The 20,558-nt window shown below is 44.9% G+C and overlaps 1 protein-coding gene across 4 annotated transcripts; it reads right to left on the bottom strand.

Moving 5' to 3' along the window:
- Positions 1-3,590: 3,590 nt before the first annotated feature.
- On the bottom strand, positions 3,591-20,273 carry LOC129380198 (monocarboxylate transporter 3-like). 4 transcript variants are annotated; one of them, XM_055072387.2, is made up of 6 exons: positions 19,970-20,273; positions 15,503-15,587; positions 11,189-11,446; positions 10,463-10,606; positions 6,041-7,018; positions 3,591-3,752 (listed from the first exon to the last, which is right to left on the bottom strand). In XM_055072387.2, the coding sequence occupies exons 3-6, from the start codon at positions 11,409-11,411 to the stop codon at positions 3,625-3,627; spliced, it is 1,473 nt and encodes a 490-aa protein (XP_054928362.2). In that variant the 5' UTR covers positions 11,412-11,446; positions 15,503-15,587; positions 19,970-20,273; the 3' UTR covers positions 3,591-3,624. The 4 variants fall into 4 exon arrangements, 3 of the variants coding, with proteins under 3 accessions (XP_054928362.2, XP_054928361.2, XP_054928363.2); XM_055072386.2 differs by lacking the exon at positions 19,970-20,273 and adding an exon at positions 19,436-19,613; XM_055072388.2 differs by lacking the exon at positions 19,970-20,273 and adding an exon at positions 19,436-19,613 and having other exon boundaries at positions 11,189-11,438.
- Between the last annotated feature and the right edge of the window lie 285 nt (positions 20,274-20,558).

Raw genomic sequence — 20,558 nt, 5'->3', positions numbered from 1 at the left:
ACTCCTTAATGATGACCGTAAGATTGTCGTTCATTGTTTCAACACTAAGGTCCTCTTGCTGAGTTAAAGCCGAATACCTGTTCTGTAGCTTGAGCCGCAATTCCTCTATTTTCCCCCTTACCGCTAACTCATTGATGGGCTTCTTATGTATCAGTTTCTTCCGTTCCCTCCTCAAGTCTAGGCTAATTCGAGTTCTTACCATCCTATGGTCACTGCAGCGCACCTTGGCGAGCACGTCCACCTCTTGAATGATGCCAGGGTTCGCGCAGAGCATAAAGTCTATTTAATTTATAGTCTCGTCATTCGGGCTCCCCCACGTCCACTTTCGGCTATTCCGCTTGCGGGAGAAGGTATTAATTATCCGCATATTATTCTGTTCTGAAAAGTTTACTAATAACTCTCCCCCGCTATTCCTAGTGCATATGCCATATTCCCCGACTGACTTGTCTCCAGCTTGCTTCGTGCCTACCTTGGCATTGAAGTCGCCCATCAGTAGGGGGTATTTTGTTTTGACTTTACCTCATTAAATTATGCTCCAATTTGCGGCGTTTCATCAGCAACTTCGTCACCATATTAGCGCTTTGGACGCAGCTTCTCGCGGGTAACCATGACCTCTTCGCCTGGCCGCCAGTTTGCGATGCCGCATTCACGACGCTGCGTCGTCTTCTAAGCTCAACCCCTATACTGCGAAATTTTGACCCAAGCGCATCGACAGAAATACGCACGGATGCCAGTGGCGTCGGCATTGGCGCAGTTCTTGCACAACGAAAAACTGGCTTCGATGAATACGTTGTTGCCTTCGCTAGCCTCGCACTAACGAAAGCGGAAGCAAATTATTTCGTTACAGAAAAAGAATGCCTGGCTATCATTTGGGCCATATATTTGTTTCGTCCTTACCTCTACGACCGCCCGTTCGACGTCATTATGGAGCACCATGCACTCTGCTGGCTGTCCTCCTTGAAATATCTTTCAGGTCGCCTCGCTCGATGAGCGCTTTGCGCACCAAGAGTATGATGCTCGAGTGCTGTACCGCTCTGGCCGTAAACGTTCGGACGCGGATGCCCTGTCTCGCTTCCCAGTGTCAGACCAGCCCAATCATCAGAAAGTACAAATATGCGAGTCCTCCCTCACCGCCACGGATATGATTTCGGAGCAGCAGAAGGATTCATGGATTGTTGCTATGCTGGCTTTTCTGTCAGACCCATCAGCGCCTTCTACTGGCCGTACATTGCGTCGCCGAGCACACCACTTTGCTGTTTGTGACGGGCTCCTATACCACCCTAACTATCTCTCGGGCGGCCGTAAATGGTTACTCGTGGTTCCTCGGCATCTACGTTCGGACATATGTGCAGCGTTTCACGATGACCCACAATGCGCACATGCAGGAGGGCTAAAACATACGTGCGCCTGCGAATTCGTTATTACTGGCGCGGGATGTACCGATTCGTCCGCCAATATGTCTGCTCCTGCATTGCTTGCCAACGCCGCAAGAATACCCCTTATGCCTGAGCTGCTCCACTGCAACCATCGTCTTGTCCAGGACGGGCCTTTGACCGGGTCGGAGTTGATCTTTATGTGCTTCTTCCAAGAACTTCAGATGGCAACCGCTGGGTGATAGTGGCGATAGACCATCTCACACGCTACGCCGAAACTTCGCCTCTGCCCTACGCATCTGCGCGGGATGTTGCCTGGTTCCTTCTGCGTAACATCATACTTCACCATGGAGGCCCCAGAGAGTTGCTAAGCGTCAGAGGCCGCGTCTTTCTGTCTGCTGTCTTAGAAGCCCTGCTCAAGGGATGCAACGTAATTCACCATACTACTACTGCATACCACCCGCAAACTAATGGCATGACTGAGTACTTTAACCGCACTCTTGGCGATATGTTAGGCATGTACGTTGCATCTGACCGAACCAATCGGTACCGAATTCTACCCTTCGTGACGTACGCTTTTAATACCGCCACACAAACCACTACAGGATTTTCCCCGTTCTTTCTTCTTTACAGACGGGAGCCTTCCTGCACAATGGATACCATCCTTCCGTATCGCCCTGACACAATGGAGGCTACTACCCTGTCCGAGGCTGCTGCAAACGCGGAAGAGTGCCGAAAGCTCGCCCGCACATTTACTTCGGAAGATCAGCAGCGACAGAAGCGCCTTCGGGATATTCCTTCTTCTCCGGCACGGTATGCCCCTGACTCACTCGTCTGGCTTTGGGTTCCTGCTACCAGCCCTGGACTTTCACCCAAGCTTATGTCCAAGTATCAGGGTCTCCACTGTGTCGTCAGTCAAACGTCTCCTCTGAACTATTTCGTAAAACTCCTTGAGCCGCCTTCCGATAAGCGCCGCCGAGGGCGCGAAATCGTGCACGTTCAGCGGCTCAAGCCGTACTTTATTCCACCTGTGCTATCTTGCCCGTAGGTCGCCGAGACGGCTCCTCATCTCCGGGGAGGCAATTGTAGTGGAGAAGAACGAGCAGCAGGCACTGCTTCGAGAAAGACGACGACAACGAATGGTTGGAAGCTTTGTGCCTGTGTTGCCGAAGCTCTGTGTCCCCTCGCTGCGATGCTCTGCTATCTGAGCGTTTTATCAATTTCACTGTAACGCCTCTTGACACTACCAGCACTGCCACCAATTTATATAGACTGCCTCTAGAATCAGCTCACTTTACAAACTAAATTGAGACCCTTGTGAAGGGACGTATCGTGAAACAGGGTCATGATCTGTAACCAACTCGCTCTTTCTTGAATCCTAAGTGTCTGGCATAAGCCGAAATTTGATAACACTACCTCCGGAATATGTCCAATATACTTCAGGCCTGATTACCACAGCCGTCAACCTCCACGTCCACAATCAAACGTTCACTCACCGTATTCTTCCAAAAATGGATCGCTGATGCGTTTGAAGCCACTAGGACGGCGATGGTTTTTTCGGTTCCATAACTTTAGATAGCGCAACAGAGACAAAAAATGAAGAACTGCACACCACACTAGAATTTGGTCGGCTAGGCGAATAAACAATTGTGGCGCTTGTACTCTGACTTTTTTAGTTATCCGTCCCTCTTGAACTGTGACTTTTACCGGCACCGTCATCTTTTTCTCCAGGAGAAAACAGCGAAGAAATGCTGCTGCCTGATGGACGCTTCTGGCGTTACCTTGACGGGACGGGAAGGTTGACGAGACGACTGTTGGAATCGGGTCTTACACTTCTTCCATTGTAGGTCGGCTACTTGTCGCGCCACCTCCGGCACTCACCCAGTTACTCTTGCGTGTCCTAAGTCCAGGAGCAACACGCCTCACGAATAAAACACATGAAACTGGTCACGTCACGAAGCGGGCAGGTAGGCCAATCATGCTGCGCCTAAAGTGGTGATGCCAACGATTCTACAGCCGGCTGATACAGTTGACTATGGCAGACCTCTCAGTCGAGTACAAGGCTAATTGTGGGTAATGTTGGTGCCATTCTCAAAGGGAAAATGCATCAAGTCACGTTTCACATTTGATATCATGTCAATGGCAACTCAACATTGCAATCCCCGAGTAAACGTCGCTTAATGTAGTTCTCTGTTAAAAAAACATAAATAAAAGGCGTTGTTCTCTGGTATAAATACAAGTTTTTATTTTACTATATGAGCCGTTGTTGCCGTCTCCGCACATAAAGCTTCGCCATCCACATGACCGCAACGACAGCGTTTACTATGGCCACAAAATGAAGAAGGCCATCGTAGGAACCCAGGTGGTCCCTCCAGTAACCTGAAAAATTAGGATATAAAAAAAATAAAGAGCCTCTCCCAAAGTATTGGGCCTGCTAGCTTGTAATTTTAAATCGTGCAAGAAAGTTCGATTCGAGGCTACTAACAATATGCTCGACACCCAAATGCGTCCTTTGTATCGCTGAAATGAAGGCTCTGTACAAGACGTTTCATCCCAAACTTACTTGAAAAGAAAGTGGTAAGAGTGAATTTCACCGAGAAGTTTTCGCCTCACATGAGTTCGCGTTTGGTTGCTATGAAAGATCACGGGGCATGCGCTGTAAGCATGGTACCAAGCCTGAACTCTGCTATCACCTAGCAAAAGGTAAAAATAAAATAAATGAATGACTAAATAAATATGAGAAACGAGACCAAAGAAAGAAATATAAATTTACTATCCTCTCAATTGGCTTTTTCGAAGACATCCCTAAGTACTGAGAGGCATAGTGTCGAAGGTGATATCGCTGCAATGAGTGGTATGGTCACGCAGTCTCTCAAGAGTGGCGCGACATTAAGTCGGTCTGATAGAGTGGTGAGCTTTCTGCTGCCAAATTGATTGCTGTTTACCTTTACCGTCTCGTGGCATATCTGTCAGTGCAATCTCTGAAACATAACACTGCACTAGAAAACTCCGGGTTAGGATATTTTACTTCTTGTTGTGCAGGGAAACTCCCATTTTCTTGGCCTCAGAAAATTCACCGTGTGTGTTTTATAGAATCAAGAAAAACTTGAAAAAAATTGTGACCATCAATGAAGCAGTAGAACAGAGCGATTGAGATAGCCAGCAGTAATAAATAATGCTGAACACTGCAGGGTCGTCAGCAGTTTTAATACCTAAGAAAGGCTGAAGGATTGTTTGCCATGCTTTAACTACGATAGTCACATTCCCCTGACTCGATATAGTTTTTCCAAAACTCTGGGACCTCCTGCAGTAATAATATAACCATGCAACTCCAACATAACTGTTTCGACAAAGTTGACTTCACTTATAAACAAGAAATAATAGTTGTATGGACAGTTACAAATGAGACCAGGAGAGCTTTGCAAGAGGCTGGTCAAAAAATGTGTGACAAGGACATAAAAAGAGACAATATGACAAACGATTCAGGAAATATTGCAATGCAGAAAATTGTGGTGATATGTGTACTGGCTGATGACTTTCAGTGAAGCGAATAATTCATAAATTGCTAACAAAAAAGTAATCTGTCCTAATGACGCTATAAACTAGTTAGACGTTAGATACCAATTAGCTTGCCTTCGGCAATGTCGGAAATGATGAACAACGGCAATCTAAACAGATCGCTTCAATCAACCCCGGAACAGGCTTTTTAACATTCGTAAATAGATAAGTATTATTTTCTAAATCACGTAATTTCGAAGTTGGTGTAAAGTACCTAATATTTTGATATTCGACATTCCATCGGAGGCTTATGCCCCCTTCACCCAGTGCAGCGTTGCAAACCGGACGTGCGTCTTGTTAACCTCCCTGCCTTTCCTGCCTTCTCTCTCTCTCGCGCAGTAGTAACGGTTGTATTCTGTAGTCGAGCAGAAGACTAAGCAAATGTGGCCATGTTTGAGAAAAAGTCCGTATATTCTACAATAGTCACACCTATTCCCAGGAAGCGCAAAAAGGTATAGAACAAGCAAACAACCAAGATTTGTTCCTATGCGTCCTTTCGTTCTAGTTGCTTGTGTAGTAGTGTTTGAGAAGATTGTAAGGCAATTAAATACACAATCTCCAATCAAACGGAAAGATTGTACGCTTTAACTCGCAAAGGTTCCCCGCAAGCATTACGTATAGAACTCATGCGCTTATACAAGTGACTATAGAACTTTCAGTATACAGCGTATATAGCAGACAACATAATTTACCAATACCTCTCATGGCTTCAGGAAAAGTTGCTGGTGCACCTGGCAAATGAAAACTACTCGGAGATTGCCGCGAGACAACTTGCGATGCGTCATTTTCGCTTCCGCACCAAGACCCACATAATGATTAAGAAAGCTGTTCCTCGTCTGCACTCTACTTAACCGTTCACAGCAAAACGAAGGTTTTCCAGCTTTACTGCTTCTCCTTTCATACAACAGCAGAAACTTTGGCGATAACGTCAACCTCGAGCTTACGTTACCTCCACGTTACAGATCGAGAGCATGAGCTCGGCGCTGTAGACGATGACAATTAAAAACTCGGCGTCTCCTACTGTGCGTTGCACACTTTTAAAGCCAAAGCTTTAAGGTTGTTTTGTAAAACTGGCATTAAGGATTTGAGTTCTGCAAGACTTCACTTACCAACAAGAAATGGTCTTGTGAGCAGGACGAGGCCACTACAGAAGGACACGCCACCAAACAAGTGTGCCATTTGGTCCATTCCAAATTCTTTAACGAGAAAAGGCGCGAGCAGAGTGATCCTCAGTCCGTTACTGACACCAAATAGCGCAGAGGAAGCCAGCATAAGCGGGAAATGCTCTAACCACACGAAGAGTTCTAGCGCCAAGAATTGGAGAATGAATCCGATTAGCATAACGCTCTCTAATGATAAAAAACCAGAGTCGATTATCAGGCCACTTAACGGCCTCGCCACAATGTCTGTCACTGCGAAGGCGTTCAGGAGAAAGACACCGCTGGATGAAGGGATCCCTCGGTCCACGGCAATGTCCACAGAAAGTAACATAAATGTCGACATTCCTAGCGCGATGACAGCGAAGGATATCGCACTCACGGCGAAAGGCACGCTGGCGAATTGTCTAACAATCAGAGAAAAACTTGACTTGGCTGCGTTGTCCTTGTCCACTGATTTCTCATCTGACGAGAGCAATGGGACGGTCTTGAGGCCGGAGTCATCGTTCTGACGGAGTGATACTTCAGCGAACATTGTTTGGTGCGCTGTGCCGTTCGGAATTTCGGCGTCACCGGGAACGCACCCATTCCGCGTGTCACCTGCTGGCAGGAGATGATTATTCGGAATCTTCTCATTGTCCTTGACAGGACTGTGCACCGTTTCGCTGAGTGAACGCTGTTTCGGTTTTGTCCACTCGGGACTTTGGACGGCGAGAACCGGAGGAAATCCGTTTAGAACCATGCCACCGATTAAAAGGAAGGTGCCACGAACCCCATAATTTACTCGAAGGAGCTCAGTCAAGGGGGGCAAGTAAGCGCTGTTGATGCACATGGCCGTGTAGATTACGCTGCACGCTGTTGCACGGCGTTTCTCGAAGTGCTGGGACACGATGACGGTAACGGCCACGTGAACGCCACAAACCGCTGTTCCTAAGAAAAGAAATAACATACAAGATCAGTGGATTAGATTAGCTGTCTTTATGCCTAAGGAAAGCAGTAATATATTATTCGCAGTCCGTTCAGTCATTCCGCGCTACCACCTCACCCATACGTGTTTGTCAAGTTAAAAATACTTAGGACTCGCATGGCTATGGTAATGCTTTGGTATGAATTCAGGCTTAAAACTACGACCCCCCCCCCCCCATTTCCAGCATAACGTTTTCAGAAAGGAGGTATATTCATGGGAATAAAGGCAAGTACTACAAAAGTGCATTCTTAAGATCTCCTCCCACAGCATTCCATGCAATACCTTAATTTTTATCTCTGTAGCTGTAAATGAGGTACATGACGTCATGAGGTAGATGGCTTGTGGTTACGAGCTTCTTATATATCGCGCCATATGAAGTGAGGTACACCATAGGCACTATAACGTAAAGCTATTCCAAACTTTTCTATTTCAATTCTGCAATCGGCCCTCTGCGATTGGTCAAAAACTTTTTGAACCACTCCCACTTCGCCTGTCTGTCACGCGACGTCATGAAAACTGCGATAGCTCCCTATCCGATATGCGCGTACACACTGAGTACGCATTATTTGACCGAACAAAAGAAAAATGGGTATTTTTTATTCGACGCCTTTTCGTCATTAGCGCTCGGCTGTGGTCAAAAGTTTCCGTGCTGCGCCAACTTCACCTGTCTGTGACGCGACGTCACAAAACCGCGAAAACTCACTACGTCAGAGTGACGTGTACGCGTTAAAGATGCATTATTATGCCGAAGATAACTGAAAGTTTTTTTCTAGATAGCCATAGGGTGCCCCGTTCCGAAAGGAATAAAAGATGGCTGCAGCCGACCGTTCAGGCACTGGCTACTGGCACCTACCTCAGAGCCTGGGTTTATTTGCGTACAATAAAACTTTTTGCGTGGTCGTGTAACGTTTTCAAGCACTTTCGGCACGTTTACGGCCTCGCTCTGCCAACTTCCTTGCTGATGATCCCTTTTAGCGGCATTCTTAACCTTCCGTTGCATTCCGCCGCGATGTTTGACTAACCACCTCAAGCTAAGTAAGGGAAAGCGGACCAATGGCAGATGCCGGTACCACCCTCTTCATACGGTAATAGACTTTCAGTGCACTGGCTCGGTCCCATCGAATCCCTCTCCACTTGACCGTGCTCTTCGCCTCTTGTCAGCCAATTAGATAATACAAGCAGCTCCCTGTATGCAATGTTATTCGTTTTTAAACGAACAAATGTGACCCCCTATAACAGAGGAGAGCGATTGATTGGTCTATTCAGACAACACTACGGGTGACCGCCGTATGCTTGCGCCGGCAGTTACGCAAATTTGACCTCAGGAGATTTGAAGAAAAACATATTGGAATAGTTTTTCTTTATAGGGCCCCAATTCTGCAATCAGCTCTCCGCTATTGGTCAAAACCTTTTTGGATGACACCCACTTCGCCTGTCTGTCACGCGACATCACGAAAACCGCGATAGCTTGCCATGTGATATGACGTGGACACACTGATTATGCATGAGTGGACCGAAGAAAAGAAAACTTGTTATTTCTGACTCGACGCATTATCGCCATTAGACCTCGGCTATGGGTAAAAAAATGTTAGGGTTGCACCCACTTCACCTGCTTGTCACGCGACGTGACAAAACCGCGAAAACTCACTGCGTCAAAGTGACGCATATGCGTTAAAGATGCATTAATATGCCGAACAAGACAGATTTTTTTTCAAAATATCCCTGAGTTGCCCCGTTCAGAAAGGAATAAAAGATGGCTCCCACCGGTCACTCAGCCACTGACTACTCGCACCTGCTGGAGAGCATGTGTTTATTTGCTTACTATAAAACTTTTTGCGAGGCCGTGTAATATTTTCGAGCATTTTCGGCATGTTTATGATCTGGCTTTGCAAATTATTTTTTGCGGAGCACCCTCTTCATACGGTTACCGAATTTCAGTGCACGGCTCGGCCCGATTGAATCCCTCTCAACTTGAGCGTGCTCCTAGCCTCTTGTCAGGCAAATATATGAGAGAAACCGCTACTAAGTGTGGGCCGTGTTATTCGTTTTTAAAGCAAACAAAAGTGACCTCCTATAAATGAAGTGAGCGTTTGATTGGTCTCTTGAGACAACTCTGTAGGCCAACGCCCGATGCTTAGGTCGCTGGATACGCAAATTTGACATCAGGAGATTGGAATAAAAACATTGGAATAGTTTTACGTTGTAGGACCCCATATTAATGTAAAAGCGGCAGGAACCACGTTACCAAAACTTAACGCTGCTTAAAGGAGTATGAGGTAGTTGAGCATAGAGTGCGGTAGTGGACACATTTCTTGTAGGTCTTTCCATTGCACAAGATTTAATCTTTTTTTTGCTTTTGTGCGGCTGTTTGTTACGCTCGACTTGTTTGCCAATGTTCATGAATGTTTAATTTTATTGCACATTTCTTATCTTCGTTGTTTTCGTGATGCATACCTAATACTTTTGATTTGTATGGATTAATATGTTCTATTAAAGCGTTCGCTGGCATGTGTTCAGAACGTGTTTTCTTAGCATGCTGTTAGAAAAACCTGCTCTTGTGTTGTATATGAGCCCATCTACTTAGAGCAGAGTTATGGCTCGCAATATATGTAAATAAACAGAATAAAAAAACATACCTTCACAAGTAAGATATAAATACAATATGCTAAGGCATGGCAGCAGGAAAACGAGAAGGTACAGAAGTCTATATGCATATTGCACTGGGTGCTAGCGAACCATCGAAAATAAACTCTTCATTCAGTGCATAACTCTCAAGTTACATCTATGTTTGAACTACGCCATCTGCCTTTTCATAACATTGCCGTCACCACTACTCGTATTTTGTTCGTTTCTCTTCATTTACGCAGAGGAGTTAGCCATATATGCGCTTATCAATTGGACCTTATTTAGACCGCTTGCTCACCGCAATAAGTACTCTAATGATTTTAAGTAGGGTACTAATTCCGTCCCAGGTTAATTGTCATCTTTTTGTAAATATCTTGGTATGTTTTGTGCAATGCCTTCGTATGTACATTAAATCTATTTGGCCTAAGCTTTTATTATCTTTTTACGTGTAGTTCATGTAAAATTGGTAGCATTCAAACTGAGATTGCTTCACAATTTCTGTTGCTTGAAAGGCAGTCCAGCAATTAAAAAGACCACCCAAGGAGGCGCAGGAAACCGACCATCTTTGGAATGGATGGTCAGTTTCTGCGAAAAGGGAGCATTGCTCTGACGTTACTGCATAGAATACAACGCGCATAAGCGGTGCGTCCTTCATTTGAAACTCACAGTCAGGATAGTGTTGAGCTAAGTTTCACGTGATATTCCTTGATTGGGTAGTTGCGTTCAACGTCAGTGTCCCCCCCCCCTCCCCCAAAAGAAGAAGAAAATAAGGGCTTGCTCACCGTGGACAATTCCGAACAGGATATTTAAAGCGAATATGCTGTCAGCGAAAAAACAAGCGCAGACTGAAGCGCCTGCTATTAAGGTCGACACGAGCAAGACGAGCTGACATGAGCATCGGCCGCAGAGATACCCCATGACTGGACCTAGAAAAAAATAGCGTTTAAGGAAGTTACACACATAATACATTTTCGCTATTGCTATGCTGAGCAAATATTTTCTGAAAAATGGTCCCGAAAATGCTCCCACTCCCCCTCCATTAGCCAGGGTACTGTCAAATGAGGAGTCATCTAAGCCCACTGCCTCCCTTCTGAAATGTGCGAATGCGCCATGGTAACCGGCGAACGGGTACCACATACTCTAGGAAGTGCGAACTTTTACGTGTTCAACATAGCTGGCAAACTCATCAACTCCTCTCAATGTACAGTACTCGCGAAAAGAAAACGCGACAGCAGGACCAGTGCGACAGTCGCAACAGTCGGCTCTGCGGTCAACCAGTGATCCGCTCAAGTGCGACCAGATGCAGAAATCCTGCTCTAAAGAACGCTGTCATGCTCGCGGTATACCACAGTGTAAAAACTTGCTTCGACGGACTCTTACGGACCGTTAGACTATCCCGTTTTATTCCGGGAGTACCGTATAAACTAATATAATTTGAGAGTGGAACACTCCGTCCAAATTACCTATCAATGTGTAATATGCGTGAATGAGAGATGGCTTCAACGCACCTGCCAAGAAAGCCAGACTGTTGGTCAGCACAAGTGGCCACGACGCTTCCTGCCTTCTCACACCGTATGTGTGTACGATGCCATAGAAGAGCACACCCACCGAATGCTGAGCAGTCTTCACCATGGTCAAGGATATGCTCAGAAATACCGCCGTCACCCAGCTGCGTCTCGAGTCCAGCCCGAACGATGGGTCGCTCTTCAAGGAGTCCAAAGCCAGCGCCATGGGTCCACTACCTGGTGCACACCGCAGCTGCGATGCTGGGTTATTGATAAGATGAATGCTTGTTAAAAAAATGATGCTGCGTTACAAACGGCGTTTGATTACATTTCCGGTGACAGATACCCCACGCGTTCTGGCCGTAGAAATATTTTGCGCGTTTTGTTTATAATATTCGAATCTGGCAAGTTGTTTTTTATCGCGTGATTCGTCATCGGTCTGTTAAGGCCGGTTCCTATGTTTATCTCCCATACTTGCTGGTAGCATACGACACATGCAGGACTTTGAATCTTCTTGACCATTTCCTTTGTGACTTGTCTGTGCTTTCAGCATAGATGTATCTCCTGTTTGAATTTTTTCCCTCTCTGCATCATATGTAACAAGTCCTGCCATCTTTTTGAAGATGTGGGAGGCAAACCTAATAAGTTAGCAAAATAAACGTCAAAGAGTGTACCGAGTGGTGCAACTAACCAATAAATATGGTATCTCGATCATCGCTGCCTGTGAATCTTTCATTACAATGGTTCGAACAACAGTAATTCGTTAATCTGGAGTGTAATTCAAAGCCTTACACCCCCTGAGAGCCAGGGAGTTATCCTCATTCAGAAACTGAACGGGTCCACCTGAACAGGGACTAAAAAGTAAGCAATCGCGCAAGCCGAAACTCAGCAGAATCTCTATTTACGGTGTTCAGCAGCCGCTTCAAATAAAGCTATCTTAACTTTAACAGTGAACTTGAGGTCCATGCATTTTCTAGCATATAATACAACAAACTGAACGATATTATCCACGTGCTTTTTAATAAGAAGAGCTTGAGCCAAGTGCCTGAATGCACTTTTTTGTAAGATTTATTGGCCGATATTTAGCAGGAGCAGTATGAGCGTGTTCATGACTCTTCGCGATAGAAAAAAAGAATGAGCGCTGGTGTTCTTTGAGTAAGCATGAAATGTTAACTCTACGCTTGCCTTTGGGGGCGTAATTTTTAAGGTTTATTTCTTTTAACGACCCCACTTAAGTGTATAAGAAAAAAACTTTTGTACGGTTTAAAATACCAGAGCACTTGATTATTCCTACTAATAAAGCAATAATTTTAGGTAGGATCACATAATCGCAGATGTTTGTGGGAGTGGATGAACACTTTATCTTTCCTTTATTTTCGTGCTTGTGCACTGATGAGTAATGATTAGCTGATTATGTGGGACCTGTTGAGCACCTTTGTTGTACTATGTACTCTGTTAGGAGTGTTGTACTAAAATAAAATTGAGCTTGGTACGGGAACATTGCATATATTATCATATCGATATGTTTGTACCATTTGCCTTCAGGAATAACCATAAGACTATTGGATACTACTTGCTTTATAGATTTGCCTGCCTTAGGGGTTAGTACTAACCTGGGTTCTTCCTCGGGAACATATCCCCTCGGTTTTCTACCCCTTCTCCTGTTATTGAGTACTAGGAGTTCAGACTTATCAGCAGAGTATTTGAGTCCAATGTCTTCTGAAATAGGCTGTACTTCATAAATGTTCTTCTGAAGTCTTCTTTCCGCCTGTCCCGTACTTCTTTCAGCTGTACATACAGTCACATCGTCTAAATAAATGGTAAAGTGAATGTCCTCTATCCCTCTTGATTTCTTCGCCACTTTTCACATGCCCAAGTTGAAAAGCATAGGTGACAAGACCAACGCTTGTGGCATCCCTCTGTCACCGAGATCCATCTTCTTTGATTTAATATCCCCTAATCTAAGGGGAGCTGAGCGATTGCCAAGAAAGGTTTTAACCACTTCATAGAGTTTTATGCCCAATGACAGTTCGGAAATCACTTCAAGTATTGCTATATGCTTAATTCTGTGAAAAGCTCTTTCGACATCCAACCCCAAGAGAGCTTGAGTGTTCTTTGGTTGGGCTAAGATCAGTTGATGTCTGATTAAAAAATGGCTTCGCGTTTCAACCATGTGGTCTGAAACCAATCAGATTATACGGTAGGGTGTCTTTGTCCACCACATATTTCGTTAACATGCTCCATTGTCTTCCCTACAAGCGATGTTAACGAAATTGGCCTGAAGTTATCCAAGTTGAGTTTGCCTGGCTTTGGTATTAAGATAGTACTGGCCGTCCTCTATTCTTCTGGATATGCCCCATATTTCCCAAATTCATGTATGTGGTCAGATATTTTATTCATTCATCGTCCAAACTTTTAAGCAATCTGTTAGAGATGCCATGCAGGTCCGCTGCTGACCTACTATGCAAATCATACAGTGCCGTGCGCTCCTCACTTTCCGTGCATTCCTGATCAATATATTTGCAGTCTACCCCTAAGTGATCGGAATAACTTACTCCCTGTGCCTCTTTCCTGAGAGGCAAGTATTAAGCTGCCAATCGCTCAATTATGCTCTCAGCGCTTGCAGTCCGACTGTCCTGGTGTACCAGTTTTGCCAGTGCCGTACGTCCATTAAGTGTAGTGCCTTTTTCGTGGAGCTGATGCCTGAGCAAACTCCAATTGCTCCACGTTTTATCCTTCCATCTACAGATTTACATGCCTCATCTGATTTTTGTTTGTGCAAATATCGTGCGTGCTCCTCGATATCCCTATTGAGCTGAGCAATTAGTTTTCTAAGTGTTCTGTTTAAGCGTTGTGATTTCCATCTTTCTAAAATTGATTGTTTCGCTTCGATCAAATGCGCCAATCTACTGTCAATTTGTTCCGCCTCTTCCTCAGTCTCTAGAGCCTTAGTTGCTGCAGTCAAGCCGTCCCTAAGCTGAGTCACGCACTCTGGTAGTCTGAGGTGCCTCCTTCTACCTGTCTCTTCTCTGTCTTTTCTGATTTTGCTGAATTGACCCCAGTCTATGTAAGTGAAATGCCCCGTCGTTTCCACCATTATGGGTAGTATATAATCGTCGCTCCCTAGATCCGCGTCAGAGTTGATCCAGTCTTGCCTGGGTAAGCTATAAGTGAAGGATATGTCCGGGGTAGCATCCTTACACGTGCAAGTGCCACACCTAGTAGGATAGGCTGGGTCCGTGATAATAGAGACGCCTAAATCCGTGGCGAGATGCCAGATTCCTCTCCTTTTTTTACTGCTCCAGCTGTAACTGCAACATTGGTTTGAGGCATTGAAGTCCCCTCCTATCATGAAGGGCGCATTTTTGGCTACCCCAAGGCCTTATTAAGATTGCTTTGAAGCTCTCTCTCATCTCTCTGGGACTGCTATATATGTTGAGGCAGAGCAAACCTCGCGCTTTACCTCAGTGCGTTTTTATGACCATTTCTATCAATATGTATTCAATTTTACTCGCCGCTAACTTTGAATGATTCTCTATGTAGGAAATGTTCTTGTCAATTAGGGTGACAAGTCCTCTGCCGGGTTCGTTGCCTTTGCAGACCGAGTTAAAGCCGGTCAGTCCGATTTCTTCCGCTAGAGTTTCCTGCAGCGTTATTAATTTGAGCCTATTTTCAGCCGTTTTGATTATGTGTGCAATTGACGCTCTTGTTTTGCTGAAATTCTTTGCAGTTCCACTGACACACACTAAGTCTCTTCCTGCTATTCATTATTATTGCCGTTACCGCCTCACATGCTACCCCCAGAACCCGCCGTAGTTGCTCAGTGGCTATGGTGTTCGGCTGCTGATCACGAGGTCGCGGCATCGAATCCCGGTCTCGGCGGCCGCATTTCAATGAGGCAAAGTGGGAAAACACCCGTGTACTTAGATTTAGGTGCACGTTAAAGAACCCCAGGTGGTCGAAATTTCCGGAGTCCTCCACTACGGCGTGCCTCATAATCAGAAAGTGGTTTTGGCACGTAAAACCCCATAATTTTTTTTACATTCGGGATGACCCCACATTTTTAAAATTCTGAGTAGTCGGGGCGAGTCTACAAATAAATCTGCCCACACCTAACGGCATATATACTGCTCTACTTTCTGCATTGAGTAAGAAAACGCCCAGATAGCCACCAGAGTGTAATCAGAAATAAACTTGGTTGCACTCGATAATAATGTTTAGCAACAACTTGGCCGATCACAATGACAAAAGTAAAGAAAAAACAACAACGAAACAAAAATAATGAAAGAATGACAGCAGGAATACAAAGGAACTCACCGCTAGGTAGAAATTCGATGAAAGGATGAAGTGGCTAATATGTGATGTCCTTGTATTCACGTGCTGGATATGACTTCATTGACGGCTACAAAAGAGAAAAAAAGGGGAGAGGAAGGGCGAGCTTTAAAACCGCTAGGTAGAGCATATGATCTATTAGGCGATATTGTGAGGGCCATGCTGCATGCTTCGCAAAAATACTTCGCTCTGGCGTTCCCTGCAGCGTTGTCTAGAAATCTGTAAAAATTTCTTACTCCTTTTAAAATATATTACAGGGCCGTTAAGGAGACACAGATGATCAACGATAACCCAGCAGGACAAAGTGTGGATAAATGGACGAAGCAGAAAGGGTGTCCACGTTTCTGGCGGAAAGAAACTGCTTTCTCGGAGAGGCCTAAGATAAGAACTTGATAAGAGAATGCTGCCTAGCGTTGTCACCCAACGAGACGGTTGCCGCGTTTTTGCATTTATCTTATAGTTTCACAGCACACCTTTCCTTTGCGAAACCAGCTAATTGCAAAGGCACACCGCGCACACAAGTGTGGTATTCATGTCAGATCTTCAACAAATATTCCACAAGACCAAACGCCAATGCGCAACTCCGCAATGCGAATCGTGGTTGGTTTTGGTCGATAACGGTTCGCACAAATAATAACTTTCCTGCAGCGAATGGGTTGTGTTCTTTTGCGAAGTGTTTGGACCTGATGCGCAGTGCTGCGCATGGTGAATATCTTCTTTGAATAACTGTTGACCCGCGTTCACTTAAAATGGTTGATTGAAGAGCGGCACTTGCCTTATGGTACATATCCGGTGCCAAGTATACCCACAGGAACAGCCCGTTACCCCGCCACCCAAATTGGTGTCAGAGGCGATCACTGAATAGCGGCACGTAGCCAGTTGTACATCTCCAGGGGCAAATAGCTTGAGACATGTGTTCGCCGGACCAACCCACGTTTCCAGAAATGCTAGTTGTCATTAAAGAGGTTAAAGAGCTCTCCGTTACCCAGCGCCGCATGCTTAGTGTCCCCTGGTTCACATACACAGTGGCACATGCCAAAGTTCACCTAAAGTACGTTCGTTAAAAATGGGCACATACCCAGTTGCACGCACCTTCAAAAAAGACCCATCAGTTTATTCTACTCGACCTTCAGTATCTGCCCGCATTTTTATGCTGCAATATCTCGGAAGAGTGTGGAACAAGTGCATGTCTATTACGATGCATGTCAAAGGACAAGCAAGATAATGTTCAAAAGATAGAACAATTGCCTTATTTCCTTACAAAAGTAAGCTACCACTCAAGATAATGAAGAGAGCGCTAGAAGGAGGAGAGGGTAAACAGCGGGGTCACTTTCTTTAAAAATTCTGACCATTAAAATCTAGCGTAATATGCAGCCAAAGGAAGCATAGAGGTAATTCGGAGTCGTTGAAATTGAAATGTGCAACATAATGAGGAAAAGGGTAAATGAAAATGGACGAAAGATAACTTGTCGCCAGTGCGGACCGAGCCACAACCTTCGCTTTACGCGGGCGATACACTACAGCGAAGGCCATCAGTCCATCCACGTGGCTGTTTATGCGCACTAGATCTCGGCCTAGGAGTGTTAGCCAGCGCCACTCAGAGCCGTGGCAGGTGGATGGGGAGGAACGTTTTTTTTTTTTTTTTGCGCCATAGCGCTAGGTAAGAAACGAAATTAAAGCGGCAGGCTCGCGGCTAATAAAGCCTTACATGCTACCTAATGCCATCAAGGCTGCCAGGCTCGAGACGCCTGTTATGAATTAAGAAAGACAAGGGCATCTAAGCCTTCGTTTTTCATTGTCACATTAGTTATGACTAATTAGCTAATGAATCATGACAGAAAAATTCACCAACGCGCGTAAAGTGTCGACGAACCAGAGACATGGGTCTGATCACACCGTAGGTGTCTTTTTTTGTTTTTGTTTTAAGGCAGCTTGGTCTACGTCGAGTCGAATATACGGTAAGTGTCCTTATGGAAGAGGCGGTAAGTAAGTACATTATAAATTCTGGTGCCCAGATAAATAAGTAATATATTAAATTCTTCCATTTTTTTCGCTATTCACATTTGGGCCCAATTTGCGATTGTGAAGTTGAAGCGAGGCAGTAGTGAAGTCCTAATTTACTAAAAGAAGTTGTAAGACAGTGCTGAGATACCGTGGCTTAAGGCTACTGGCATGATAGTTCTGATTATTTCTCTTCTTTTGCGTGAAATGAATATCCTAGATTTTTAAAGTCTAGCAAAAGAAAATGTTGACGAGCCTCTGAGCAGCCTAAATGTTTTATTGCGATAGCTTTTGATCAGACAGCTTCTGCTTCATTACGCAGGAAATGATGCAGTGACGTCATAACAAAGTATAGGATCATGTGGGAGCAGAAGGCTGCGACGTTTTCACCCTCCTGCTCGCTTGATCGCTTCGTATGTTGCTACTCTATGGGAGGGTCGATGCAGAAACATAGTGGACTACCGAACTAACCAGAACTAGAGGTGGTGGAAAGATCGTATAGCAGCAGCAGAAAGAAACCTATACGTGTAGTCATATTATATCGCGTCAAAGAATTTATATCACAAAAACTGCATTAGATATATAATGATACCTACATTATTCTCATTTAGTGGTTACGCGGCCAGCCTTAATTAGCTATGCCTGATATTTTTATGTGTGCTTGTGATGCCACTATGCTATGTTAGGCTTACCCCGCAAGTAAATTGTGGGATTTTCAGTACTCTTACGCTCCAAGATATGGATGTCTAAGCGGAGTGATACTTGAGGATAGAGTGTGACACGGCTGCGTCTAGATGGAGGACTTCATCACACTGAGTTGAAAGGCAGATTTTATCATTTCTTTCGCTGTGTTGAGTGGTGGGGTTAGAGTTACGGAAGACAGCGACTATTATTAGCCGAGATGAAGTAACCTTATCATTTCAGCTGCTAAAAGCATTGCAGCTTTGTCGCGCCCAGAACTATCTGAGGGCAGCTTTGTGCTTAAACGATGCATGTTAGTGCAACTGCGATGAAAAATATCCTGTAAAGCAACTTGGTGATCTTAATGACGTATTTCAACTCAGAGTAGCCTAGCTTTTCTTTAATTGAACTAATTGCCTGTTTGCATTTCAAAGCAAACTAAACAACAACAAAAGAAACGGTGATCCATGAGGCAATTGGGGATGTTGAGTTTGCATGATCTTCCTGCTTCACATTCGCTCTATGGCGATGCATACATCTTTATAGCCAGTGCAAAATTCGCAAATATGATGTTTTGAGTTTTGCAACAATAATGATAGAGTAGGTGGAGCGCAAGGGACACACAAACAATAAGAACCATCGAAGAGCCAAAACAGAGTCTACATGTGCCGCTGAATGCCAGTCTGCTGCTGAAAGACAGTTTGACATGTTTTCCAGTAAATACAAACATGCTGCGCAATTTTATACAAAAAATGTGACGATGAAGGGCAATATAAGATGAATACACTGCTGTCAGAGCGTTTCATAACAAGATAATCATGCGTAATCGTTATTAGCGTAGCGTCGCTTTAAACATTTCAGTATATAGCCACCACCACCGATCGCCTATGCTGGTTAACGCTCCGACCGTGCTGCCAACTCTAGCTCAAACTGGCGGCGAATACGCTCCGTGCGATAAAAAAAAAATGTTATTCGACATGAAAACACACCCACACGGTATAATGGTTCCAAAACATTAAACGTGACGAGTTAAAAGGGACACATAAAGGTCACACTGATGTGTACTCATTGACGCGTTTACCGCATAGCTGACGCCACATTGAGGCAAAAATAATTTGCGCCGTTTTTAAGAATGATTTCTATGTAAGTTTTCTTTACCCTTCGCGCCCAAGTTGTCACAATTATGCACTCGTATGGGCGCATTTGCTGGCTCTATGAGTTTACCCCTATACTTACCATTGAAGAAGACGCACAGCAGAGGCACGGGAAGGAGCGTGAACCAGAAAGTCTTTTCGGCGCGAGGACATGGGAGATACAACTATGCTTTAAGCACATGCAAAACCAGGTCACTGACATCCATAGAGCGGGAGAAAACATCTCGAGAGACACTTTTGTCCCATCTGCTCTCGCAGATGTCGGCCCATTGAAGTGAGTTTTTATCGCACACTGCTAGAGATACATGCTTCATGCGGGTGTCTAAGCCGTAGAACGAAAATAACTTGTTTACAAAGCACTCCGCTTGGAAGCACGTGACTGATAAAAAAATATTAAGTGGTAGAATTTTGTCCGTCGGCTTGGTGTTTTTTGTATGTCCGCTAGAGGGGTTCAGCTAGAGGGGTTCAGCTAGTGCAGGCGGTTATTTTGGAAACTGAGCTTGTCACACACATAGAACGTCATCTCTCGTGTGAACACTCGGATTCCTGCTGCGGCACGTATCCTTGAATAATTTTTTGGCTGTTACGAGCCTAAAAGCATACCGTTGTTACCTACCTTTTGCGGTGGTGAAACTTGTGCAGGTACAGAACTACATGGGCTTACTCCGTACGATGCTCTCCTGCGCTCCGACTCGGCAGTCGAGATATTTTAACGTTGAAGCAGTTATCTGACGGAGAGCTAGGGTGCGATCTTGTACGCGCTCCAAAATAGAACGGAGGCCGTTCGTTCCACCGAGCCAAATACGATTCGTCAATTTGAACCGTGCCGAACGCCATGGCGTCAATTGTGACGTGATATCTGCTGTCAATCATTATGTGTCGTCTGCTATCGGACGAACGGAACGGAACATACCGCCTATTTCGTGGCGTAAAGAACGAACCGCCTCCGTTCTATTTTGGAACGCGTGCAAGATCGCACCCCTAATCGGTTACGCGGGTGTCTTTTCAGGCCTCGCGCAGTAGCGACGTCACAACCAACTAGATAAAAAAGGCCACTGTCCGTGGTGTCGGAAGAGGAGAAAGATAAGTTTAGACGGAAAGGAAGAAACAAACTTGATAAACATACTGCAGAGTGTTCTCACGTTAGAACAAACTCACTTTTTTGTTTGCCTTATCCTGTTTATTGCACACATATAATTGAATGA

This window comes from Dermacentor andersoni, chromosome 7 (genome assembly GCF_023375885.2).
Source record: "Dermacentor andersoni chromosome 7, qqDerAnde1_hic_scaffold, whole genome shotgun sequence".
Classification (NCBI taxonomy): Eukaryota; Metazoa; Arthropoda; class Arachnida; order Ixodida; family Ixodidae; genus Dermacentor; species Dermacentor andersoni.
Note: the sequence above shows the minus strand (reverse complement) of the source record. Positions and strands in the feature narration are given on the sequence as shown.

Excerpts from the sequence above, each read along its gene's own strand:
- LOC129380198 (XM_055072387.2), bottom strand. The coding sequence starts at position 11,411 with ATGGCGCTGGCTTTGGACTCCTTGAAGAGCGACCCATCGTTCGGGCTG. Across the intron at positions 10,607-11,188 it reads CAGTCTGGCTTTCTTGGCAG|GTCCAGTCATGGGGTATCTC; the intron begins GTGCGTTGAAGC and ends ATTTTTTTCTAG. Across the intron at positions 3,753-6,040 it reads CACAAGACCATTTCTTGTTG|GTTACTGGAGGGACCACCTG; the intron begins GTAAGTGAAGTC and ends CTAATTTTTCAG.